Here is a 20,297-nt window from a genome sequence, read left to right as displayed (position 1 = left end):
AGTTCTTTCCACAGATTCTCGGATTGGATTCAGGTCTGGACTTTGACTTGGCCATTCTAACACCTGGATATGTTTATTTTTGAACCATTCCATTGTAGATTTTGCTTTATGTTTTGGATCATTGTCTTGTTGAAAGACAAATCTCCGTCCCAGTCTCAGGTCTTTTGCAGACTCCATCAGGTTTTCTTACAGAATGGTCCTGTATTTGGCTCCGTCCATCTTCCCATCAATTTTAACCATCTTCCCTGTCCCTGCTGAAGAAAAGCAGGCCCAAACCATGATGCTGCCACCACCATGTTTGACAGTGGGGATGGTGTGGTCAGGGTGATGAGCTGTGTTGCTTTTACGCCAAACATAACGTTTTGCATTGTTGCCAAAAAGTTCAATTTTGGTTTCATCTGACCAGAGCACCTTCTTCCACATGTTTGATGTGTCTCCCAGGTGGCTTGTGGCAAACATTAAACGACACTTTTTATGGATATATTTAAGAAATGGCTTTCTTCTTGCCACTCTTTCATAAAGGCCAGATTTGTGCAATATACGACTGATTGTTGTCCTATGGACAGAGTCTCCCACCTCAGCTGTAGATCTCTGCAGTTCATCCAGAATGATCATGGGCCTCTTGGCTGCATCTCTGATCAGTCTTCTCCTTGTATGAGCTGAAAGTTTAGAGGGACGGCCAGGTCTTGGTAGATTTGCAGTGGTCTGATACTCCTTCCATTTCAATATTATCGCTTGCACAGTGCTCCTTGGGATGTTTAAAGCTTGGGAAATCTTTTTATATCCAAATCCGGCTTTAAACTTCTTCACAACAGTATCTCGGACCTGCCTGGTGTGTTCCTTGTTCTTCATGATGCTCTCTGCGCTTTTAATGGACCTCTGAGACTATCACAGTGCAGGTGCATTTATACGGAAACTTGATTACACACAGGTGGATTGTATTTATCATCATTAGTCATTTAGGTCAACATTGGATCATTCAGAGATCCTCACTGAACTTCTGGAGAGAGTTTGCTGCAGTGAAAGTAAAGGGGCTGAATAATTTTGCACGCCCAATTTTTCAGTTTTTGATTTGTTAAAAAAGTTTGAAATATCCAATAAATGTTGTTCCGCTTCATGATTGTGTCCCACTTGTTGTTGATTCTTCACAAAAAAATACAGTTTTATATCTTTATGTTTGAAGCCTGAAATGTGGCAAAAGTTTGCAAAGTTCAAGGGGGGCGAATACTTTCGCAAGGCACTGTGTATGAGGTCTATGGTGGCCTGAATTGGTTCCCAATCAGAGACAGCTGTTTATCGTTGTCTCTGATTGAGGATCCTATTTAGGTTGCCATTTTCGATTTTGGTTTTGTGGGTTATTGTCTACGTGTAGTTGCCTGTCAGCACTCTAGTTATATAGTGTCACGGTGTACGTTTGTATAGTTTTGTTCAGTGTTCGTTCTTTATTAAAGTAGTATGTACGCCATTCACGCTGCGCCTTGGTCTCATCAATATGACGAATGTGACAGAATAACCCACCAAACAAGGACCAAGAAGTGTGAAAAGGAGGAACCGCGCTTATTGGGGAGATGGACCTGGGAGGAGATATTAGATGGAGCAGGACCCTGGACACAGCCGGGGGAGTATCGCCGTCTTAAGGAGGAGTTAGAGGCAGCGAAAGCAGAACGGCGATACTATGAGGAGAAATACAGGAGAATAGAGGAACAGCGAAGATATGAAGGTACAAGGCTAGCATGGAAGTCCGAGAGGCAGCCCCAAGATTGGGGGGGCACACGAGGAGATTGGCTGAGTCAGGTAGGAGACCTGAGCCAACTCCTCATGCTTACCGTGGGGAGCGTGTAACTGGTCAGGCACCTTGTTATGCAGAGATGTGCACGGTGTCTCCAGTGCACTATTCTAGCCCGGTGCGCTCTATTCCAGCTCCTCGCATTTGCCGGGCTAGAATGGGCATCCAGCCAGGAAGTATTGAGCCAGCTCTATGTTCTGGACCTTCAATGTGTCTCCACGGTCCAGTGTATCCTGTGCCTCCTCCCTGCACTCGCGGTGAGGTGTGTGTCACCAGCCCGGTACCACCAGTGCCGGCACCGACGGGCCACAGTCCGGGGTCTCCAGCGACGGGCCACAGTCCGGGGTCTCCAGCGACGGGCCACAGTCCGGGGTCTCCAGCGACGGGCCACAGTCCGGGGTCTCCAGCGACGGGCCACAGTCCGGGGTCTCCAGCGACGGGCCACAGTCCGGGGTCTCCAGAGACGGGCCACAGTCTGGGGTCTCCAGCGACGGGCCACAGTCCAGAGTCTCCGACGATGATCCACGGGTCAATGATACAAGAACGGACTCAGTGTAAAGAAAAGTGGCGGCGTCCAGAACCAGAGCCGCCACCGAGGTTAGATGCCCACCCAGACCCTCCCATATAGGTTTAGGTTTGCGGCCGGGAGTCCGCACCTTTGGGGGGAGGTTACTGTCACGCCCTGACCTTAGTTATCTTTGTTTTCTTTATTATGTTGGTTAGGTCAGGGTGTGACAAGGTTGGTTGGTTTAGTTTTTGTATTGTCTTGGTGTTTTTTCCCCGTCTAGGGTTTTTGTATATCTATGGGTTTTTAGTATGTCTAGGTATATGTAGGTCTATGGTGTCCTGAATTGGTTCCCAATCAGAGACAGCTGTTTATCGTTGTCTGCTTGAGGATCCTATTTAAGTTGCCATTTTCCATTTTGTTTTTTTGGTTTGTACATGTCAGCACACTTGTTACATAGCTTCACGTTCGTGTTGTTGTTTTGTTCAGTGTTCGTTCTTTATTAAAGTAGTATGTACGCCTATCACGCTGCGCCTTGGTCTCATCACTATGACGAACGGGACAACTTCTCCTTTTGAAAGTGGCGTCAATATGAGTCAAAAACATTCTAGAGTCAAAATTGACGACAAAGTGTATATAGGATACATTTTCTTATAAAGTCAGTCTCGTCAAAAATGGCAATTTGTGAGATAATTAGGAATAAAATATATGTCATGGAATGAAGGGTACCGTAAAAGTCTTTCTTGAGTTGGGTTGATTTCCATCCTGCCCACATGCTTACAGCTAGCAGCACCCAAGTAATCATAAATTCGGAGCGCACCGATCATAATGCCCATGGTAAACTTGGTATGACATTCGATATCCCTATGGGAGCTAGTTAGGGACCACCGGTAAATTACACAATGTACATGGGACAATATTTTTTTAAATCAATAGCTCCAAATTTCAATGACTTAACCTCAAACCACCTATAAATTGTAGAAATTCATATACAAATATTTAAAGCATTTAATGAGACAACTAAAATCTGGGCAACATGAAAATATTGCCTCATTTACATTGTGTAATTTATTGATGGTCTCTAACTATCCCCAGAGGTAGGCTATCCAAAGTAAAACCAACTTTGCCACAGTCGCACACCGGCTGGCTGAAGCTAATTGGGGAAAGAAGTTGGCTAGCTTGCCTAGACACAAGACCTTAAACTGTTTCAAGTTAGTGAGAAGGGTGAGTGACAGTAACTGTGTACTGTTTTGCCAGTGACAGTACAAACACTTCCCATGTTTGACCTTACACACAAGACACCCACATCAAAGCACACCTCCAAAACCCAAATCTCATTCTCAGTCGCATTTCCTAATGAGGGGAATTGAAACCGAGGCTAAATCAGGAAGTTCAGCCCCTCTTTAAGGTGAAGTGCATAAAGCACAAGGGCAGAGACAGAGTCAATAGTGTGCCCTACCTGTGATATGAAAAGACATCTCTTTATTTACCTGAAAAAACTGTACTGAATGTTCTTTCGTTGTGAGACAAAGAGCCAAGGGCATTAGGCAATACTACAAAGGCAACAAACACTGTGCCTGTTCAGAAACTTCACGTTATCAGCTGTTTTACCAGCATCACAAACAACAGTTCTGGTATACTGTAAAGATTTTTTTTTTTAATTGACCTCAGTATGGTTGACATGGTGGAATGCAGTTCAACAGGTTTTCCAGACTAATTCCAAACATACCTGGAATGAGAAATTGAAAAGGGAAGCTGTGCTCGCCAGCTGCCAGTGTACCTGTAAGAGAGATTTCACTTGGTCAGATAGACAAGCAAAATCACATTTAGACAAACAGACACACACAGACAAAGAAAGCAAGACAGACTGATGAGTAGCCAGTGTAAGTTTTCACACAACCAGCATGGCTACCACTACCTTCTGCAGCGATATGCCATCCCATCTGGCTTCCGCTTAGTGGGACTATCATTTGTTTTTCAACAGGACAATCACTAAACACACCTCCAGGCTGTGTAAGGGCTATTTGACCAAGAAGGAGAGTGATGGAGTGCTGCATCAGATGACCTGGCCTCCACAATCACCCAACCTCAACCCAATTGAGATGGTGTGGGATGAGTTGGACTGCAGAGTGAAGCAAAAGCAGCCAACAAGTGCTCAGCACATGAGGGAACTCCTTCAAAACTGTTGGAAAAGCATTCCAGGTGAAGCTGGTTGAGAGGATGCCAAGAGTGTGCAAAGCTGTCATCATGGCAAAGCGTGGCTACTTTGAAGTATCTAAAATATATTTATATTTTTATATATACACTTTTTTGCTTACTACATGATTCCATATGTGTTATTTCATATTTTTGATGTCTTATAAGGTAGAAAATAGTACAAATAAAGAAAAACCCTTGAATGAGTAGGTGTGTCTAAACTTTTGACTGGTACTGTATGTATACAGTGGGGCAAAAAAGTTTAGTCAGCCACCAATTGTGCAAGTTCTCCCACTTAAAAAGATGAGAGAGGCCTGTAATTTTCATCATAGGTACACTTCAACTATGACATACAAAATTAGAAAAAAAAATCCAGAAAATCACATTGTAGGATTTTTTATGAATTTATTTGCAAATTATGGTGGAAAATAAGTATTTGGTCACCTAGAAACAAGCAAGATTTCTGGCTCTCACAGACCTGTAACTTCTTCTTTAAGAGGCTCCTCTGTCCTCCCCTCATTTCCTGTATTAATGGCACCTGTTTGAACTTGTTATCAGTATAAAAGACACCTGTCCACAACCTCAAACAGTCACACTCCAAACTCCACTATGGCCAAGACCACAGAGCTGTCAAAGGACACCAGAAACAAAATTGTAGACCTGCAACAGGCTGGGAAGACTGAATCTGCAATAGGTAAGCAGCTTGATTTGAAGAAATCAACTGTGGGAGCAATTATTAGGAAATGGAAGACATACAAGACCACTGATAATCTCCTCGATCTGGGGCTCCACGCAAGATCTCACCCCGTGGGGTCAAAATGATCACAAGAACGGTGAGCAAAAGTCCCAAAACCACACGGGGGGACCTAGTGAATGACCTGCAGAGAGCTGGGACCAAAGTAACAAAGCCTACCATCATTAACACACTACGCCGCCAGGGACTCAAATCCTGCAGTGCCAGACGTGTCCCCCTGCTTAAGCCAGTACATCTCCAGGTCCGTCTGAAGTTTGCTCGAGAGCATTTGGATGATCCAGAAGAAGATTGGGAGAATATCATATGGTCAGATGAAACCAAAATATAACTTTTTGGTAAAAACTCAACTCGTTGTGTTTGGAGGACAACAAATACTGAGTTGCATCCAAAGAACACCATACCTACTATGAAGCATGGGGGTGGAAACATCATGCTTTGGGGCTGTTTTTCTGCGAAGGGACCAGGACGACTGATCCGTGTTAAGGAAAGAATGAATGGGGCCATGTATCGTAAGATTTTGAGTGAAAACCTTCCATCAGCAAGGGCATTGAAGATTAAGCGTGGCTGGGTCTTTCAGCATGACAATGATCCCAAACACACTGCCCGGGCATTGAAGGAGTGGCTTCGTAAGAAGCATTTCAAGGTCCTGGAGTGTCCAAGACAGTCTCCAGATCTCAACCCCATAGAAAATATTTTGAGGGCGTTGAAAGACCGTGTTGCCCAGCAACAGCCCCAAAACATCACTGCTCTAGAGGAGATCTGCATGGAGGAATGGGCCAAAATACCAGCAATAGTGTGTGAAAAACTTGTGAAGACTTACAGAAAACGTTTGACCTCTATCATTGCCAACAAAGGGTATATAACAAAGTATTGAGATAAACTTTTGTTATTGACCAAATACTTAATTTCCACCATAATTTCAAAATAAATTCATTAAAAATCCTACAATGTGATTTTCTGGATTCTTTTTCTCATTTTGTCTGTCATAGTTGAAGTGTACCTATGATGAAAATTACAGGCCTCTCATCTTTTTAAGTGGGAGAACTTGCACAAATGGTGGCTGACTAAATACTTTTTTGCCCCACTGTATATATACAGTACTACCGTTCAAAAGTTAGGGTCACATAGAAATGTCCTTGTTTTTGAAGAAAAGCACATTTTTTGTCCAGAAACAAAGACCTTTCTTCTGAAACTTGTCAGTCTATTATTGTTCTGAGAAATTAAGGCTATTCCAGGTTAGAAATTACCAAGAAACTGAAGATCTCATACAACGCTGCGTACTACTCCTTTCACAGAACAGCGCAAACTGGCCCTAACCAGAATAGAAAGAGGAGTGGGAGGCCCCGGTGCACAACTGAGCAAGAGGACAAGTACATTAGAGTGTCTAGTTTGAGAAACAGACGCCTCACAAGTCCTCAACTGGCAGCTTCATTAAATAGTACCCGCAAAACACCAGTCCCAACATCAACAGTGAAGAGGCGACTCCGAGTTGCTGGCCTTCTAGGCAGAGTTGCAAAGAAAAAGTCATATCTCAGACTGGCCAATACAATGAAAAGATTAAAGATGGGCAAAAGAACACAGACACTGGACAGAGGAATTCTGCCTAGAAGTTCTACCTCCCTGATTTTATTATTAAATGACATCAAAAAGATTAAATCAGCTCTCTTGACTGTAATTGTGCAGTTCAGACGGCTTAGTGGGTTGTTGGAGCAAAGTGCTTTGAACACCAAAGTTATGGGTTAATTAATCAGTATGGATATAGAATATATAAAAATAACAAGGAAAGACTATGGATTATACTATATATGTAGACAGGAAGAAAGAAAACAGAGTTGAACAGCCTGCTCTCTGGTAAAAACACTGGGTCTGTAGGTGAGAGAGGTGGTGTAAATATTAAGCAACATATTGGTGGTACGTTAATCTAACCAGCATAAATTGCGTTCTTCACAGATCACATACTGAACTCCCTGACCAGTACTTGTCATGCAGGTGAAAGAGGCCCCAAAAGCGACTTGGCGAAAACAGAGTCTTTAATCCAGTAAAGTGAATACAAACAAAAAAACACAACTTTCACTCGAAATGACAAGGACAAACTGGAGACTCGATCTTGAACAGCAGGTGAACAGCAGGTTGCCTCGGGAAGGCACTCGAACCAGACAGACTCAGACACCTGCTCACCACGCAGCATCTGAGGAAAACACGACACGACAGGGCGATACACAATCACAGCATGGTGAATTCTAAACAAGGAACCGACAGGACAGGAACGGAACACAAAGGAAGAAATAGGGACTCTAATCAGGGGAAAGGATCGGGAACAGGTGTGGGAAGACTAAATGATTGATTAGGGGAATAGGAACAGCTGGGAGCAGGAACGGAACGATAGAGAGAAGAGAGAGCGAGAGAGTGAGAGAGGGAGGGGGAGAGAGAGGGATAGAAAGAGGGAAAGAACCTAATAAGACCAGCAGAGGGAAACGAATAGAATGGGGAGCACAGGGACAAGACATGATAATAAATGACAAACATGACAGTACCCCCCACTCACCGAGCGCCTCCTGGCGCACTCGAGGAGGAATCCTGGCGGCAACGGAGGAAATCATCAATGAGTGAACGGTCCAGCACGTCCCGAGACGGAACCCAACTCCTCTCCTCAGGACCGTAACCCTCCCAATCCACTAAGTATTGGTGACCCCGTCCCGAGAACGCATGTCCATGATCTTATGTACCTTGTAAATAGGTGCGCTCTCGACAAGGACGGGAGGGGGGGAAGACGAACGGGGGTGCGAAGAAAGGGCTTAACACAGGAGACATGGAAGACAGGATGGACGCGACGAAGATGTCGCGGAAGAAGCAGTCGCACAGCGACAGGATTGACGACCTGGGAGACACGGAACGGACCAATGAACCGCGGAGTCAACTTACGAGAAGCTGTCGTAAGAGGAAGGTTGCGAGTGGAAAGCCACACTCTCTGGCCGCAACAATACCTTGGACTCTTTATCCTGCGTTTATTGGCGGCTCTCACAGTCTGTGCCCTGTAACGGCAAAGTGCAGACCTCACCCTCCTCCAGGTGCGCTCACAACGTTGGACAAACGCTTGAGCGGAAGGAACGCTGGACTCGGCAAGCTGGGATGAGAACAGAGGAGGCTGGTAACCCAGACTACTCTGAAACGGAGATAACCCGGTAGCAGACGAAGGAAGCGAATTGTGAGCGTATTCTGCCCAGGGGAGCTGTTCTGCCCAAGACGCAGGGTTTCTGAAAGAAAGGCTGCGTAGTATGCGACCAATCGTCTGATTGGCCCTCTCTGCTTGACCGTTAGACTGGGGATGAAACCCGGAAGAGAGACTGACGGACGCACCAATCAAACGACAGAACTCCCTCCAAAACTGTGACGTGAATTGCGGGCCTCTGTCTGAAACGGCGTCTAACGGGAGGCCATGAATTCTGAATACATTCTCAATAATGATTTGTGCCGTCTCCTTAGCGGAAGGAAGTTTAGCGAGGGGAATGAAATGTGCCGCCTTAGAGAACCTATCGACAACCGTAAGAATCACAGTCTTCCCCGCAGACAAAGGCAGACCGGTAATGAAGTCTAAGGCGATGTGAGACCATGGTCGAGAAGGAATGGGGAGCGGTCTGAGACGACCGGCAGGAGGAGAGTTACCCGACTTAGTCTGCGCGCAGTCCGAACAAGCAGCCACGAAACGGCGCGTGTCACGCTCCTGAGTCGGCCACCAAAAGCGCTGGCGAATAGACGCAAGAGTGCCTCGAACACCGGGATGACCAGCTAACTTGGCAGAGTGAGCCCACTGAAGAACAGCCAGACGAGTGGAAACAGGAACGAAAAGGAGGTTACTAGGACAAGCGCGCGGCGACGCAGTGTGCGTGAGTGCTTGCTTAACCTGTCTTTCAATTCCCCAGACTGTTAACCCGACAACACGCCCATAAGGAAGAATCCCCTCGGGATCAGTAGAAGCCACAGAAGAACTAAACAGACGGGATAAGGCATCAGGCTTGGTGTTCTTGCTACCCGGACGGTAAGAAATCACAAACTCGAAACGAGCGAAAAACAACGCCCAACGAGCTTGACGGGCATTAAGTCGTTTGGCAGAACGGATGTACTCAAGGTTCTTATGGTCTGTCCAAACGACAAAAGGAACGTCGCCCCCTCCAACCACTGTCGCCATTCGCCTAGGGCTAAGCGGATGGCGAGCAGTTCACGGTTACCCACATCATAGTTGCGCTCAGATGGCGACAGGCGATGAGAAAAATAAGCGCAAGGATGAACCTTATCGTCAGACTGGAAGCGCTGGGATAGAATGGCTCCCACGCCTACCTCTGAAGCGTCAACCTCGACAATGAATTGTCTAGTGACGTCAGGAGTAACGAGGATAGGAGCGGACGTAAAACGTTCTTTTAGAAGATCAAAAGCTCCCTGGGCGGAACCGGACCACTTAAAACACGTCTTGACAGAAGTAAGAGCTGTGAGAGGGGCAGCAACTTGACCGAAATTACGAATGAAACGCCGATAGAAATTAGCGAAACCTAAAAAGCGCTGCAACTCGACACGTGACCTTGGAACGGGCCAATCACTGACAGCTTGGACCTTAGCGGAATCCATCTGAATGCCTTCAGCGGAAATAACGGAACCGAGAAAAGTAACGGAGGAGACATGAAAAGAGCACTTCTCAGCCTTTACGTAGAGACAATTCTCTAAAAGGCGCTGTAGAACACGTCGAACGTGCTGAACATGAATCTCGAGTGACGGAGAAAAAATCAGGATATCGTCAAGATAGACAAAAACAAAGATGTTCAGCATGTCTCTCAGAACATCATTAACTAATGCCTGAAAAACAGCTGGCGCATTGGCGAGACCGAACGGCAGAACCCGGTACTCAAAATGCCCTAACGGAGTGTTAAACGCCGTTTTCCACTCGTCCCCTCTCTGATGCGCACGAGATGGTAAGCGTTACGAAGGTCCAACTTAGTAAAGCACCTGGCTCCCTGCAGAATCTCGAAGGCTGATGACATAAGGGGAAGCGGATAACGATTCTTAACCGTTATGTCATTCAGCCCTCGATAATCCACGCAGGGGCGCAGAGTACCGTCCTTCTTCTTAACAAAAAGAACCCCGCCCCGGCCGGAGAGGAAGAAGGCACTATGGTACCGGCGTCAAGAGACACAGACAAATAATCCTCGAGAGCCTTACGTTCGGGAGCCGACAGAGAGTATAGTCTACCTCGAGGAGGAGTGGTCCCCGGAAGGAGATCAATACTACAATCATACGACCGGTGAGGAGGAAGGGAGTTGGCTCGGGACCGACTGAAGACCGTGCGCAGATCATGATATTCCTCCGGCACTCCTGTCAAATCGCCAGGTTCCTCCTGAGAAGTAGGGACAGAAGAAACGGGAGGGATGGCAGACATTAAACACTTCACATGACAAGAAACGTTCCAGGATAGGATAGAATTACTAGACCAATTAATAGAAGGATTATGACATACTAGCCAGGGATGACCCAAAACAACAGGTGTAAACGGTGAACGGAAAATCAAAAAAGAAATAGTCTCACTGTGGTTACCAGATAATGTGAGGGTTAAAGGTAGTGTCTCAAATCTGATACTGGGAAGATGACTACCATCTAAGGCGAACATGGGCGTAGGCTTCTCTAACTCTCTGAAAGGAATGTCATGTTTCCGAACCCATGCTTCGTCCATGAAACAACCCTCAGCCCCAGAGTCTATCAAGGCACTACATGTAGCACCCGAACCGGTCCAGCGTAGATGGACCGACAAAGTAGTACAGGATTTTGATGGAGAGACTTGAGGAGTTGCGCTCACCTGTAGCCCTCCGCTTACAGATGAGCTCTGGCTTTTACTGGACATGAATTAACAAAATGTCCAGCAACTCCGCAATAGAGGCACAGGCGGTTGGTGATCCTCCGTTCCCTCTCCTTAGTCGAGATGCGAATCCCTCCCAGCTGCATGGGCTCAGTCTCAAAGCCAGAGGAGGGAGATGGTTGCGATGCGGAGCAGGGAAACACCGTTGATGCGAGCTCTCTTCCACGAGCCCGGTGACGAAGATCTACCCGTCGTTCTATGCGGATGGCGAGAGCAATCAAAGAGTCCACATCTGAAGGAACCTCCCGGGAGAGAATCTCATCCTTAACCACTGCGTGGAGTCCCTCCAGAAAACGAGCGAGCAGCGCCGGCTCGTTCCACTCACTAGAGGCAGCAAGAGTGCGAAACTCAATAGAATAATCCGTTATGGACCGTTCACCTTGGCATAAGGAAGCCAGGACCCTAGAAGCCTCCCTACCAAAAACTGAACGGTCAAAAACCCGAATCATCTCCTCTTTAAAGTTCTGGAACTTGTTAGAGCAATCAGCCCTTGCCTCCCAGATAGCTGTGCCCCATTCTCGAGCCCGGCCAGTAAGGAGTGAAATGACTTAAGCAACCCGAGCTCTCTCTCTAGAGTATGTGTTGGGTTGGAGAGAGAACACAATCTCACACTGCGTGAGAAAGGAGCGGCACTCAGTGGGCTGCCCGGAGTAGCAAGGTGGGTTATTAACCCTAGGTTCTGGAGGCTCGGCAGGCCAGGAAGTAACAGGTGGCACGAGACGTAGACTCTGGAACTGTCCTGAGAGGTCGGAAACCTGAGCGGCCAGGTTCTCCACGGCATGGCGAGCAGCAGACAATTCCTGCTCGTGTCTGCCGAGCATGGCTCCTTGGATCTCGACGGCAGTGTAACGAGCGTCTGAAGTCGCTGGGTCCATTCCTTGGTCGGTTCCTTCTGTCATGCAGGTGAAAGAGGACCCAAAAGCGACTTGGCGAAAACAGAGTCTTTAATCCAGTAAAGTGAATACAAACAAAAAAACACAACTTTCACTCGAAATGACGAGGACAAACTGGAGACTCGATCTTGAACAGCAGGTGAACAGCAGGTTGCCTCGGGAAGGCACTCGAACCAGACAGACTCAGACACCTGCTCACCACGCAGCATCTGAGGAAAACACGACACGACAGGGCGATACACAATCACAGCACGGTGAATTCTAAACAAGGAACCGACAGGACAGGAACGGAACACAAAGGAAGAAATAGTGACTCTAATCAGGGGAAAGGATCGGGAACAGGTGTGGGAAGACTAAATGATTGATTAGGGGAATAGGAACAGCTGGGAGCAGGAACGGAACGATAGAGAGAAGAGAGAGCGAGAGAGTGAGAGAGGGAGGGGGAGAGAGAGGGATAGAAAGAGGGAAAGAACCTAATAAGACCAGCAGAGGGAAACGAATAGAATGGGGAGCACAGGGACAAGACATGATAATAAATGACAAACATGACAGTACTAGGACAGAGCACCACCAGACAGTTAAACAGATGGGATCTGTGGAGCACAGCACATCTCTTCTCTTGATCAGTAATTGTTAGGCACAGCCATGTTTCTCATCTGAGAGGGCAGACAGAACATTTAGTGCAGGAACACCCATATGCAGGGAACTACTACTTTAGCTGATGGCAGTTTCACTAGTTTTGTCACAAGAGCTGTGGAAAATGTTAATTATCCCTTAGAGTGATCACCAATATAAATGCAAAACCACTCTTGCGGACAAAAACCCAATCGAGAGGCAGAAAGCTACATTATCATACATTTTATAATCAACAGAGATGAAGAGGGCTGCAACACGGCCACTGAAGAGCCTCTATTTAGATTCTCTCTATACCTTATACATGTTGAATCAGTAGCCCCAAAATGGCTTCCATAGTTCTCACCTTTGTCAGCTACAGACAGTGTGCTGCTGAAGTATTGCTCTTCCAGTGTCCATGACATGTCGTTCATTTTGTTGGAGACCCCACATGATCCCAGGCAGTTCACCTTAATGGCTGGAATGGAAAGAAAGAAAAGAGTCAATCAACCGTATACAGTTTACTAACTTAGTCTATCATCCATAACTCTCTAAAATGGTAGTTCTCACAATGTTTTTTTTATCTAAGTAATGAGCTGGTATAGAAAAACAGAGCCCATAGATGGTATGGATGCTACAAACACCGAATTCCAGAGTTTTCAATTAATGGTGTCTTTAAATATGTTTTTCTGTTGACTAGAAGCCCAATATTCAGAGAGAATTCCCTTTAGAGAGAATACCCTGAGTCCTGGTGTGTTCACTGTGTTGTATAAAAACAGCAGCACTCAACATTCAATAGTGATGGGTTGGTAGAGATATTTGAATCACAGACTGTATTAGCCTCGCCGCTCACCTGTTCGATGGGGCTATCGATTATGTTGCTGAGACGCTAATGCAAGTCAAATCCAATAGCTAGCCTTTATGGGCCGAGCCAGCCAGCCTTGCCCCATCGGGACAGGCAGACTCTACAACTACGTCAAACTTCAGGTGAACCAGATGTTTTCTGGGTAATATTATCATTATATAAGTACAGGTCAACCTAGATATGTACCAGGAGATTAGATCATGTTTCATGATGCTGCATACATGCAGCCACTACTAATCTGATGTCCTGTGATAAGCTCCTATCTCCTTCTTTGAGAATGAACCAGAGGGTTATTTTGATCAGACTGCACACAGCGGTCACAACACATATGACGTCCCACTGGGCACACACTGGTTAAATCAACGTTGTTTCCATGTCATTTCATTGAAATGACATAGAACCAATGTGAAAAAGACGTTGAATTGATGTCTGTGCTCAGTGCTCAGTGGGGTGATGTATGGAGAGGGTCTGTGTGGTTTAAAGGCCTTTGTGTTGAGTTCCATGCCGTTGGAGAGAAAAACACAGCGAATGCCGCAGACTTATTAGCATCATAATGACCTTACCCGAGGCACACCACAGACCCTCACAAAGCATGATGCCTTACTTTGGTCATTAGTGGCGGCTGCTGCAGTTGGGCAAAGGGGCTCTCTCTCTCGGTCATAAATAATCTTACAAAACAGACACTTGATTGTGTTGTGTAGTTATCAACAGATGGAGAGGGAGGAGGAAATAGGAGAAACAGTTTCAGTGCTGCCAATATTCATGTGAAACTGGTGTCGAATGGACGCCATTTTGTGTTCAATGATGGTTAGAAAAAAAACATATTGGAAAACAAAATGTATTGTTTAACTGCTGTTAAACCCATCATCGGCCTGCTGTGTTCAGCCATGTTTGAGTGTTGAGATGATTATGTAACAAGTTGGGTAAGCCTGGGAGATTTTCTGAAGCCCAATTCACCAAACACAACTATATCTATCTATCTATCTATCTATCTATCTATCTATCTATCTATCTATCTATCTATCTATCTATCTATCTATCTATCTATCTATCTATCTAATCTAATCTATCTAATCTAATCTATCGTCTGTCTCTCCTCCCCACTTCCTTTCTCTAAGGAGGAACTGAAACCTTTTGATAATGTGCAGTTGAACACAATGTTCACACAAGGTCACATTCCTCATCTCTTACAGAAACCTGCATCGCCATAGCATCATGTTCCCTCATGGCATCACATTGTCAGAAATTGAGGGAGGGAGAAAGAGGTCAGATTTAGAGAAGAGAGATCTGTGCAGGGGACGGAAGTGGTGGCATATGACACTGTGCAGTTATGTGACAGAGCGACCACAGGCTCACACCCACACCCATGCAGAAGCCCGTGTTGGCACCAGAGACACACACAAGTAGCAGATGGCTCCCCTCCACCGGCAGAGCTTTTCTGTTCTGCTCTGGAAGAACAACAGCAAAATTCACAGTGCACACAGAAAAGACCAGCGCCATTCAAACTAACGGCCCATGTGGGCATTAAAAAAACAATGCAATCTGTTTCTCAAGCTATCTGCCCCATTTAGCATAATGCACCTACACACTTCTCCACCCTCACCCCATTTCATATCAACACATTTGTTTAAGAAACTAGGCATTCTTATTTAACTAGGCGAGTCAGTTAAGAACAAGTTCTTACTTACAAAGATGGCCTACCCGAGCCAACGATGGGCCAATATTGTGCACCACCCTATGAAACTCCCAATCACAGATGGTTGTGATACAGCCTGGAATTGAACCAGGGTCTGTAGTGATGCCTCCAGCTTTGAGATGCTGTGCCCTAGACCACTGTGCCAATCGGGAGTATGTCACTACTTCACAGGAAAGGCATTCGAACAAAACATATATTTTTTTATCAAAATGCATTCTTGGGCAGAAATGCTTTCTAGAACATGTGAACTTTCATGTGCCTTAATAACAAACTTGTAAATACATATAACATTGTTAAATTAAGAGCCTGGTTGGTTTAGCCACAGAAAAGACAGTAACCTTCTCGCTAGCCATGATCGCCTGAGATAATGGATAGGCTGGACATGCCGAGAGATGAGTTCCGATTGGTCTGCCATTCAGCGCGCTTCTGTCTATAGCATGAGCTGCTCAGAATGTGTAGGTAATCGTTTCTACTGTGCCTTTTTTGAAAGATACCATGAAGAACTGCAAAAGTGTAGCTACAGCTCTCCAGCATCTGGAGGACGATCCTGCTATGCTGACTCTGACTGAAAATGAATCAGGCGATGAAGAAATCCCTGATATAGGTCAAAACATTTTCATTGAACCAGAAATTGGCATTGTACATCGTAGAGTCTTCTGAAACGGCGATCAACAGTGTCGTTGTCACGGAAGAACTTGACTGAGTTTTGAAATCACTGGAATGCCCAGTGGAAGCAGAGTGTGATAGGTAAGGAGATGATGAAAGCCATTTGCATTGCTAATTATAGCCTAATGTTAGCTAGCTAGCTAACATTGAACCTCGTTGGTTAGCTTTAGCTACCTGCAGATTCATGCATGGTGGCTAGCTATGACAATCAGTTTGTATTGCTAGTAGCATGGGTTGGGATTATTGGCACATTCAAAACAACTGGGAACTCTGGAACTTGGAAATCTCTGACCTCCGACTTCAGTGCGTTGAAGACAACTGAGAACTTGGAAAAAAATAAGCTCCTACTGGGAAAAATCATTTTGAATAGTAATCTAACTCAGAATTCAAACTCGGGAACTCAGGCCTCTTTCTAGAGCCCCAACTTTTCAACCTGAAAATCACTGACGTCATGATTTGACCTTGTCTTGAAAGCACCATTAGGTTCATTATTTAGCTAGCTAGCTAGCAAGCTACATGTCTAAACAAAAGACTCTGCTTTGCCAGATGATTACATGATCCATCAAGTTAGCCCTGTGTGTCTGTGGGTGACTACGGTAATCTATTGTATTTCAAGAACATGTGTACATGTCTAGACAATACTGACCTCTCCACTTAGCTAGATGTGGCTGGGGGGTTGTAATATTTCTTTCACATGAACCATTCATTTTGACAAGTGTGTCTGGGTAAGAATCATCTAATAATTATAAAATATTTATACAATATTTATCTGGACACTGTCTATTTTTGATATTACTACTATGCAAATAACCATTCCACTGTACTGTATACACCTTCTGGGCCAGCAGGTGGCCTAGTGGTTAAAGTGTTGGGCTAGTAACTGAAAGGTTGCTGGATCAAATCCCCAAGCTGAAACTGTAAAATTATGTTGTTCTGTCCCTGAACAAGGCAGCCTGGTAGGCCATCATTCTAAATAAGAGTTTATTCTTAACTGATTTGCCTGGTTAAATATGAAATCCTGTGCATGTGCAACTTAGATTTTATTTGATATAGTGTGTGTTTACCGGTAATGTGAAGGACAACATGACCTGCACCAAAGTCAGATTAGGATGTAGGCCAAGGACTAGATAAAGTGTATTTTTGTTACTACTTTCATCACTTTTAGTCTTGAAATCTTAGGTTATTTACTACACTACCGTACTCAGTTTAGCACATGGCCACACATGTGAATCCTTAAAGAGATGGGTGGGGCTAAGGCTTAAGAGGGTGTGAATAATGCTGAATTGGTGTAGACAAAGAAGATTTCTCCAGTAGGTTTACCAAAACATTTGAGGTCCATTTTCTCAAAAGTGGGGTTACAAGTTTATAAACTTTCAAAGCAGAATTACTTTTCAATTGTTCCTCAACTGCAGTGTATGATATACCGTTTTCTAGCTTTGAGTCTCTACTTTTATCCTATGTAAAAAATACAGTTTAAAATGTTGCTACATAGGACCGAATTGAGCCGGTCGGTCACATTTGTGAAGGGGAGGGGCATTAAATATGTGTACACTGTACACAAACATAACTAGCAGCAGCAGCTGGCCAGTGTTTATAAACCCTTGTTGAGACAAATATAGTAAATGGCAGGAAAAGGTTGGGTAATCACTCTTGACAGTAGAGTTAGCTAGCTAGCTTCTCTAATCTGCTATCCCCATCACCACAGCAGAAAGACTGGCAGGCAGTAGTTGGGTTGAATGGTGAATAACCCTGTGGTAAGAGAAGGGGCAGACTGGCAGAGAAGCTGGATGGCTGCAATGGATCGGTATTTCCAGTGCCACTCTGAAACAGATGGAGCTGTTGTGTGAGTCTGTCTGATGGCATCATGACACAGGAGAACAAGGCATTAAAGACAGAGACCACAATATGTGTTAATATGTAGCAGATGCCGTCTGCCTAAATTCACACCAGGTAGTGTTGAAGCCTTCCTAACACTATTCCAACACCAAGTCAAGGGTACCTAAGACCAAGCTCTTAAAAAACATGGTTTCATTTCCTTCTGGATCATTCAAGAGTAATAAAGCTTCCAACTCATCTTTGTTCATCTTCATCTTCAATACAAACTACAAAAGCCAGCTACTGTATTTGGACCTACACTAGGGCTGGGAATTGCCAGGGACCACACAATATGATATTATCACGGATCCTATATGTATTGCGATTCAATACAGTAATTGTATTGCGATTCCATGTTACAAACATATTGCTCACCATATGTCTGCTGCAGAGGGACAAGAGAGAGGCACGAGAAAACAAGTTTTGATCAGTCATGGAAATAAAAGTACTGAAAACAAATTGGCTCCCTACTTAAAAAAAAAGTGGAGATCAAGCTATGAAGGAAAAATACTCAGTGCAGGTACAGCCAACAAGCGCAAAAATAATATTGTGATATTGTCAAAATGATATGATATATTGTCAAAAATAATATCACGATATGTAACTGTATAAAATGTTTTCCCCATCACTAACCTACACTGTAAAAGCATTGTTTTTACAGTAACTTACTAGAAGCCAGTTAGTTACCTGTAAGTTACTGTAAAAAGGTACAATATGTTACTGTAAATCCCTGAGAAACTTTGGTTTAACAGTACATTACTGTTACAGTAAAGTGCTATTAAACCAAAGTTTTGGGGGAATTGACAGTAGCATTTCAAGCATTAGAGCAAGTCAAGCTTTTGCCCTCAAAGGTTTGCAATGCCAGGAAGTTACACGTGTCTAATGAACAGTAACTCAGATAAGGCAGCTAGCTACGTGGCATACGAGGCATCATATGACTTCCTGTCATCAAATTACATTGAGTGACAGCATGTCTATTGTCCACAGCACTATATTCCTTCACACACCTACAAGCAGTGCCCACAGGGATCACTCACACATAGTAATGTGAACAAGAGTTTAGCAGCTTTAAGTCATCTCTCACCAGACTACCCGTGAAGTATTACAAACTCTACATGTCAAACAACCACGAAGAATGATCATTGAATGCATTGGGTCTTTGTTGAGTTGTGTCTTTGTCGAGTGTCTGTGTTCACTCAAACACACTGGAGTCTTTCCAAGGTCTCTTCAGCCTTCCACGGTTCAATAAGTGTGTCAGGGAAACATGGCTGTCGGCGTGGAGAACACCAGCTTCTTTTATTACAGCTGATCCCAGAAGGATCAGACAGCATAGAATACTCCATCTCTACAATACTGGGACTATTAATATGATCAGGACCTTTGACACACAGTTTTACTATATCCACTCAGTCAAGAGCTTCAAATAGTTCGCATTGTCACTCTTTCTTTTTCTCACACTTCTTCCTGTAGGCTTGAAATACCTTTTTTTTTGTCTATGTATGAAGGGCTTATTTATACCTGACATTCCAAGCTTTCTTCTCTTCCCACAGGATTGTCTATCTTTAGCAGACACTTTCACGGAAGCTGTTATGCAATTTTGCATTACTGTTTATAATGTGTCTGTGTTATTTCTAACTTAAGATACTATAGCCCCTGTGAATGGACATGGCTGTTTAAACATGTGCTTCATGTTATAGGCCTAGTTCATCTTTTGTTACATGCCTAGGAGGATAATCCAAACATCTTTAATGGGGGAAAAAAACTCCTTGGTAACAGATAGAGGGTTGTCCCAGCCTTTACTGTGTAACCAATCAGGGCCATGATATAAAGAAATGCATTTACAGAACATGACTCCTAGTGACATCACTGCATGGCAGCAATGAGTCAGCATGTGAGCCAGGCAGGAGGAACTGGCAGGGCGGCAGATAGACAGACTAACCCTCTGATAACGATATTTCCTTGTTTACGTGCACCCTGAGTAGGGTTCTAACTGGTGGGGCTGAAAACAGAGGAGCTACAGCGGGTTTGTTTAATGTCCGGCTTTTAAGAGAACAATACAGACAGAGGTAGCTCTTTATCCCCCAGCCAAAAGAAGGAGCAGGCAGACAGCTGGACACATTGGCTAAGACAAGGGGAAGATTGTGCCTGTCCAGAGGCTGGGGTTTCATCACAACTGGGTCAGGAGTATTAATGAGCATATTAAGAAGGTCTGCTGAATCTGTTGGGAAACAAGGAAGAACATTCCATGGATGGTCTCAGAGGAACCTGACGTCAACAGTAGCATTACACACCAGCATACAAGTGAATAGACACATGAACATAAATTACTCTAAGATAAAGCACCCTTAGATAAAAAGGGTGGAACCTTTCACAGAGCCAAATCCATAGAACTCCCCTTAGCTACAGTGGTGTTTACCACACTCATAGTGGTGTTTGCTGTGCTCATAACAGTTTAACATACTACAGGACAGCTTCTGAAGCCCTGGTGAGATGACTTGAATGTTTGTATGCACAGCATATGTCACATGTAAAGGTACCACAAAGAAAACC

At 44.7% G+C, this 20,297-nt stretch overlaps 1 protein-coding gene across 3 annotated transcripts in view; it reads right to left on the bottom strand.

Moving 5' to 3' along the window:
- The window catches only part of LOC124048911 (arrestin domain-containing protein 1-like), a 55,118-nt gene that overhangs the window by 11,835 nt on the left and 22,986 nt on the right, over nucleotides 1-20,297 (bottom strand). For 2 of the 3 annotated variants that reach the window (XM_046370084.1, XM_046370082.1), the window contains exons 2-3: nucleotides 13,013-13,123; nucleotides 4,021-4,071 (exon numbers count right to left, since the gene is read on the bottom strand). In XM_046370084.1, coding sequence (XP_046226040.1) covers nucleotides 4,021-4,071; nucleotides 13,013-13,123 — 162 coding nt within the window. The remainder of the gene's footprint in view (nucleotides 1-4,020; nucleotides 4,072-13,012; nucleotides 13,124-20,297) is intronic. The other variant, XM_046370083.1, reaches the window with a different exon arrangement.

The sequence above is a fragment of the Oncorhynchus gorbuscha genome, linkage group LG11 (assembly GCF_021184085.1).
Source record: "Oncorhynchus gorbuscha isolate QuinsamMale2020 ecotype Even-year linkage group LG11, OgorEven_v1.0, whole genome shotgun sequence".
NCBI lineage: Eukaryota > Metazoa > Chordata > Actinopteri > Salmoniformes > Salmonidae > Oncorhynchus > Oncorhynchus gorbuscha.
Note: the sequence above shows the minus strand (reverse complement) of the source record. Positions and strands in the feature narration are given on the sequence as shown.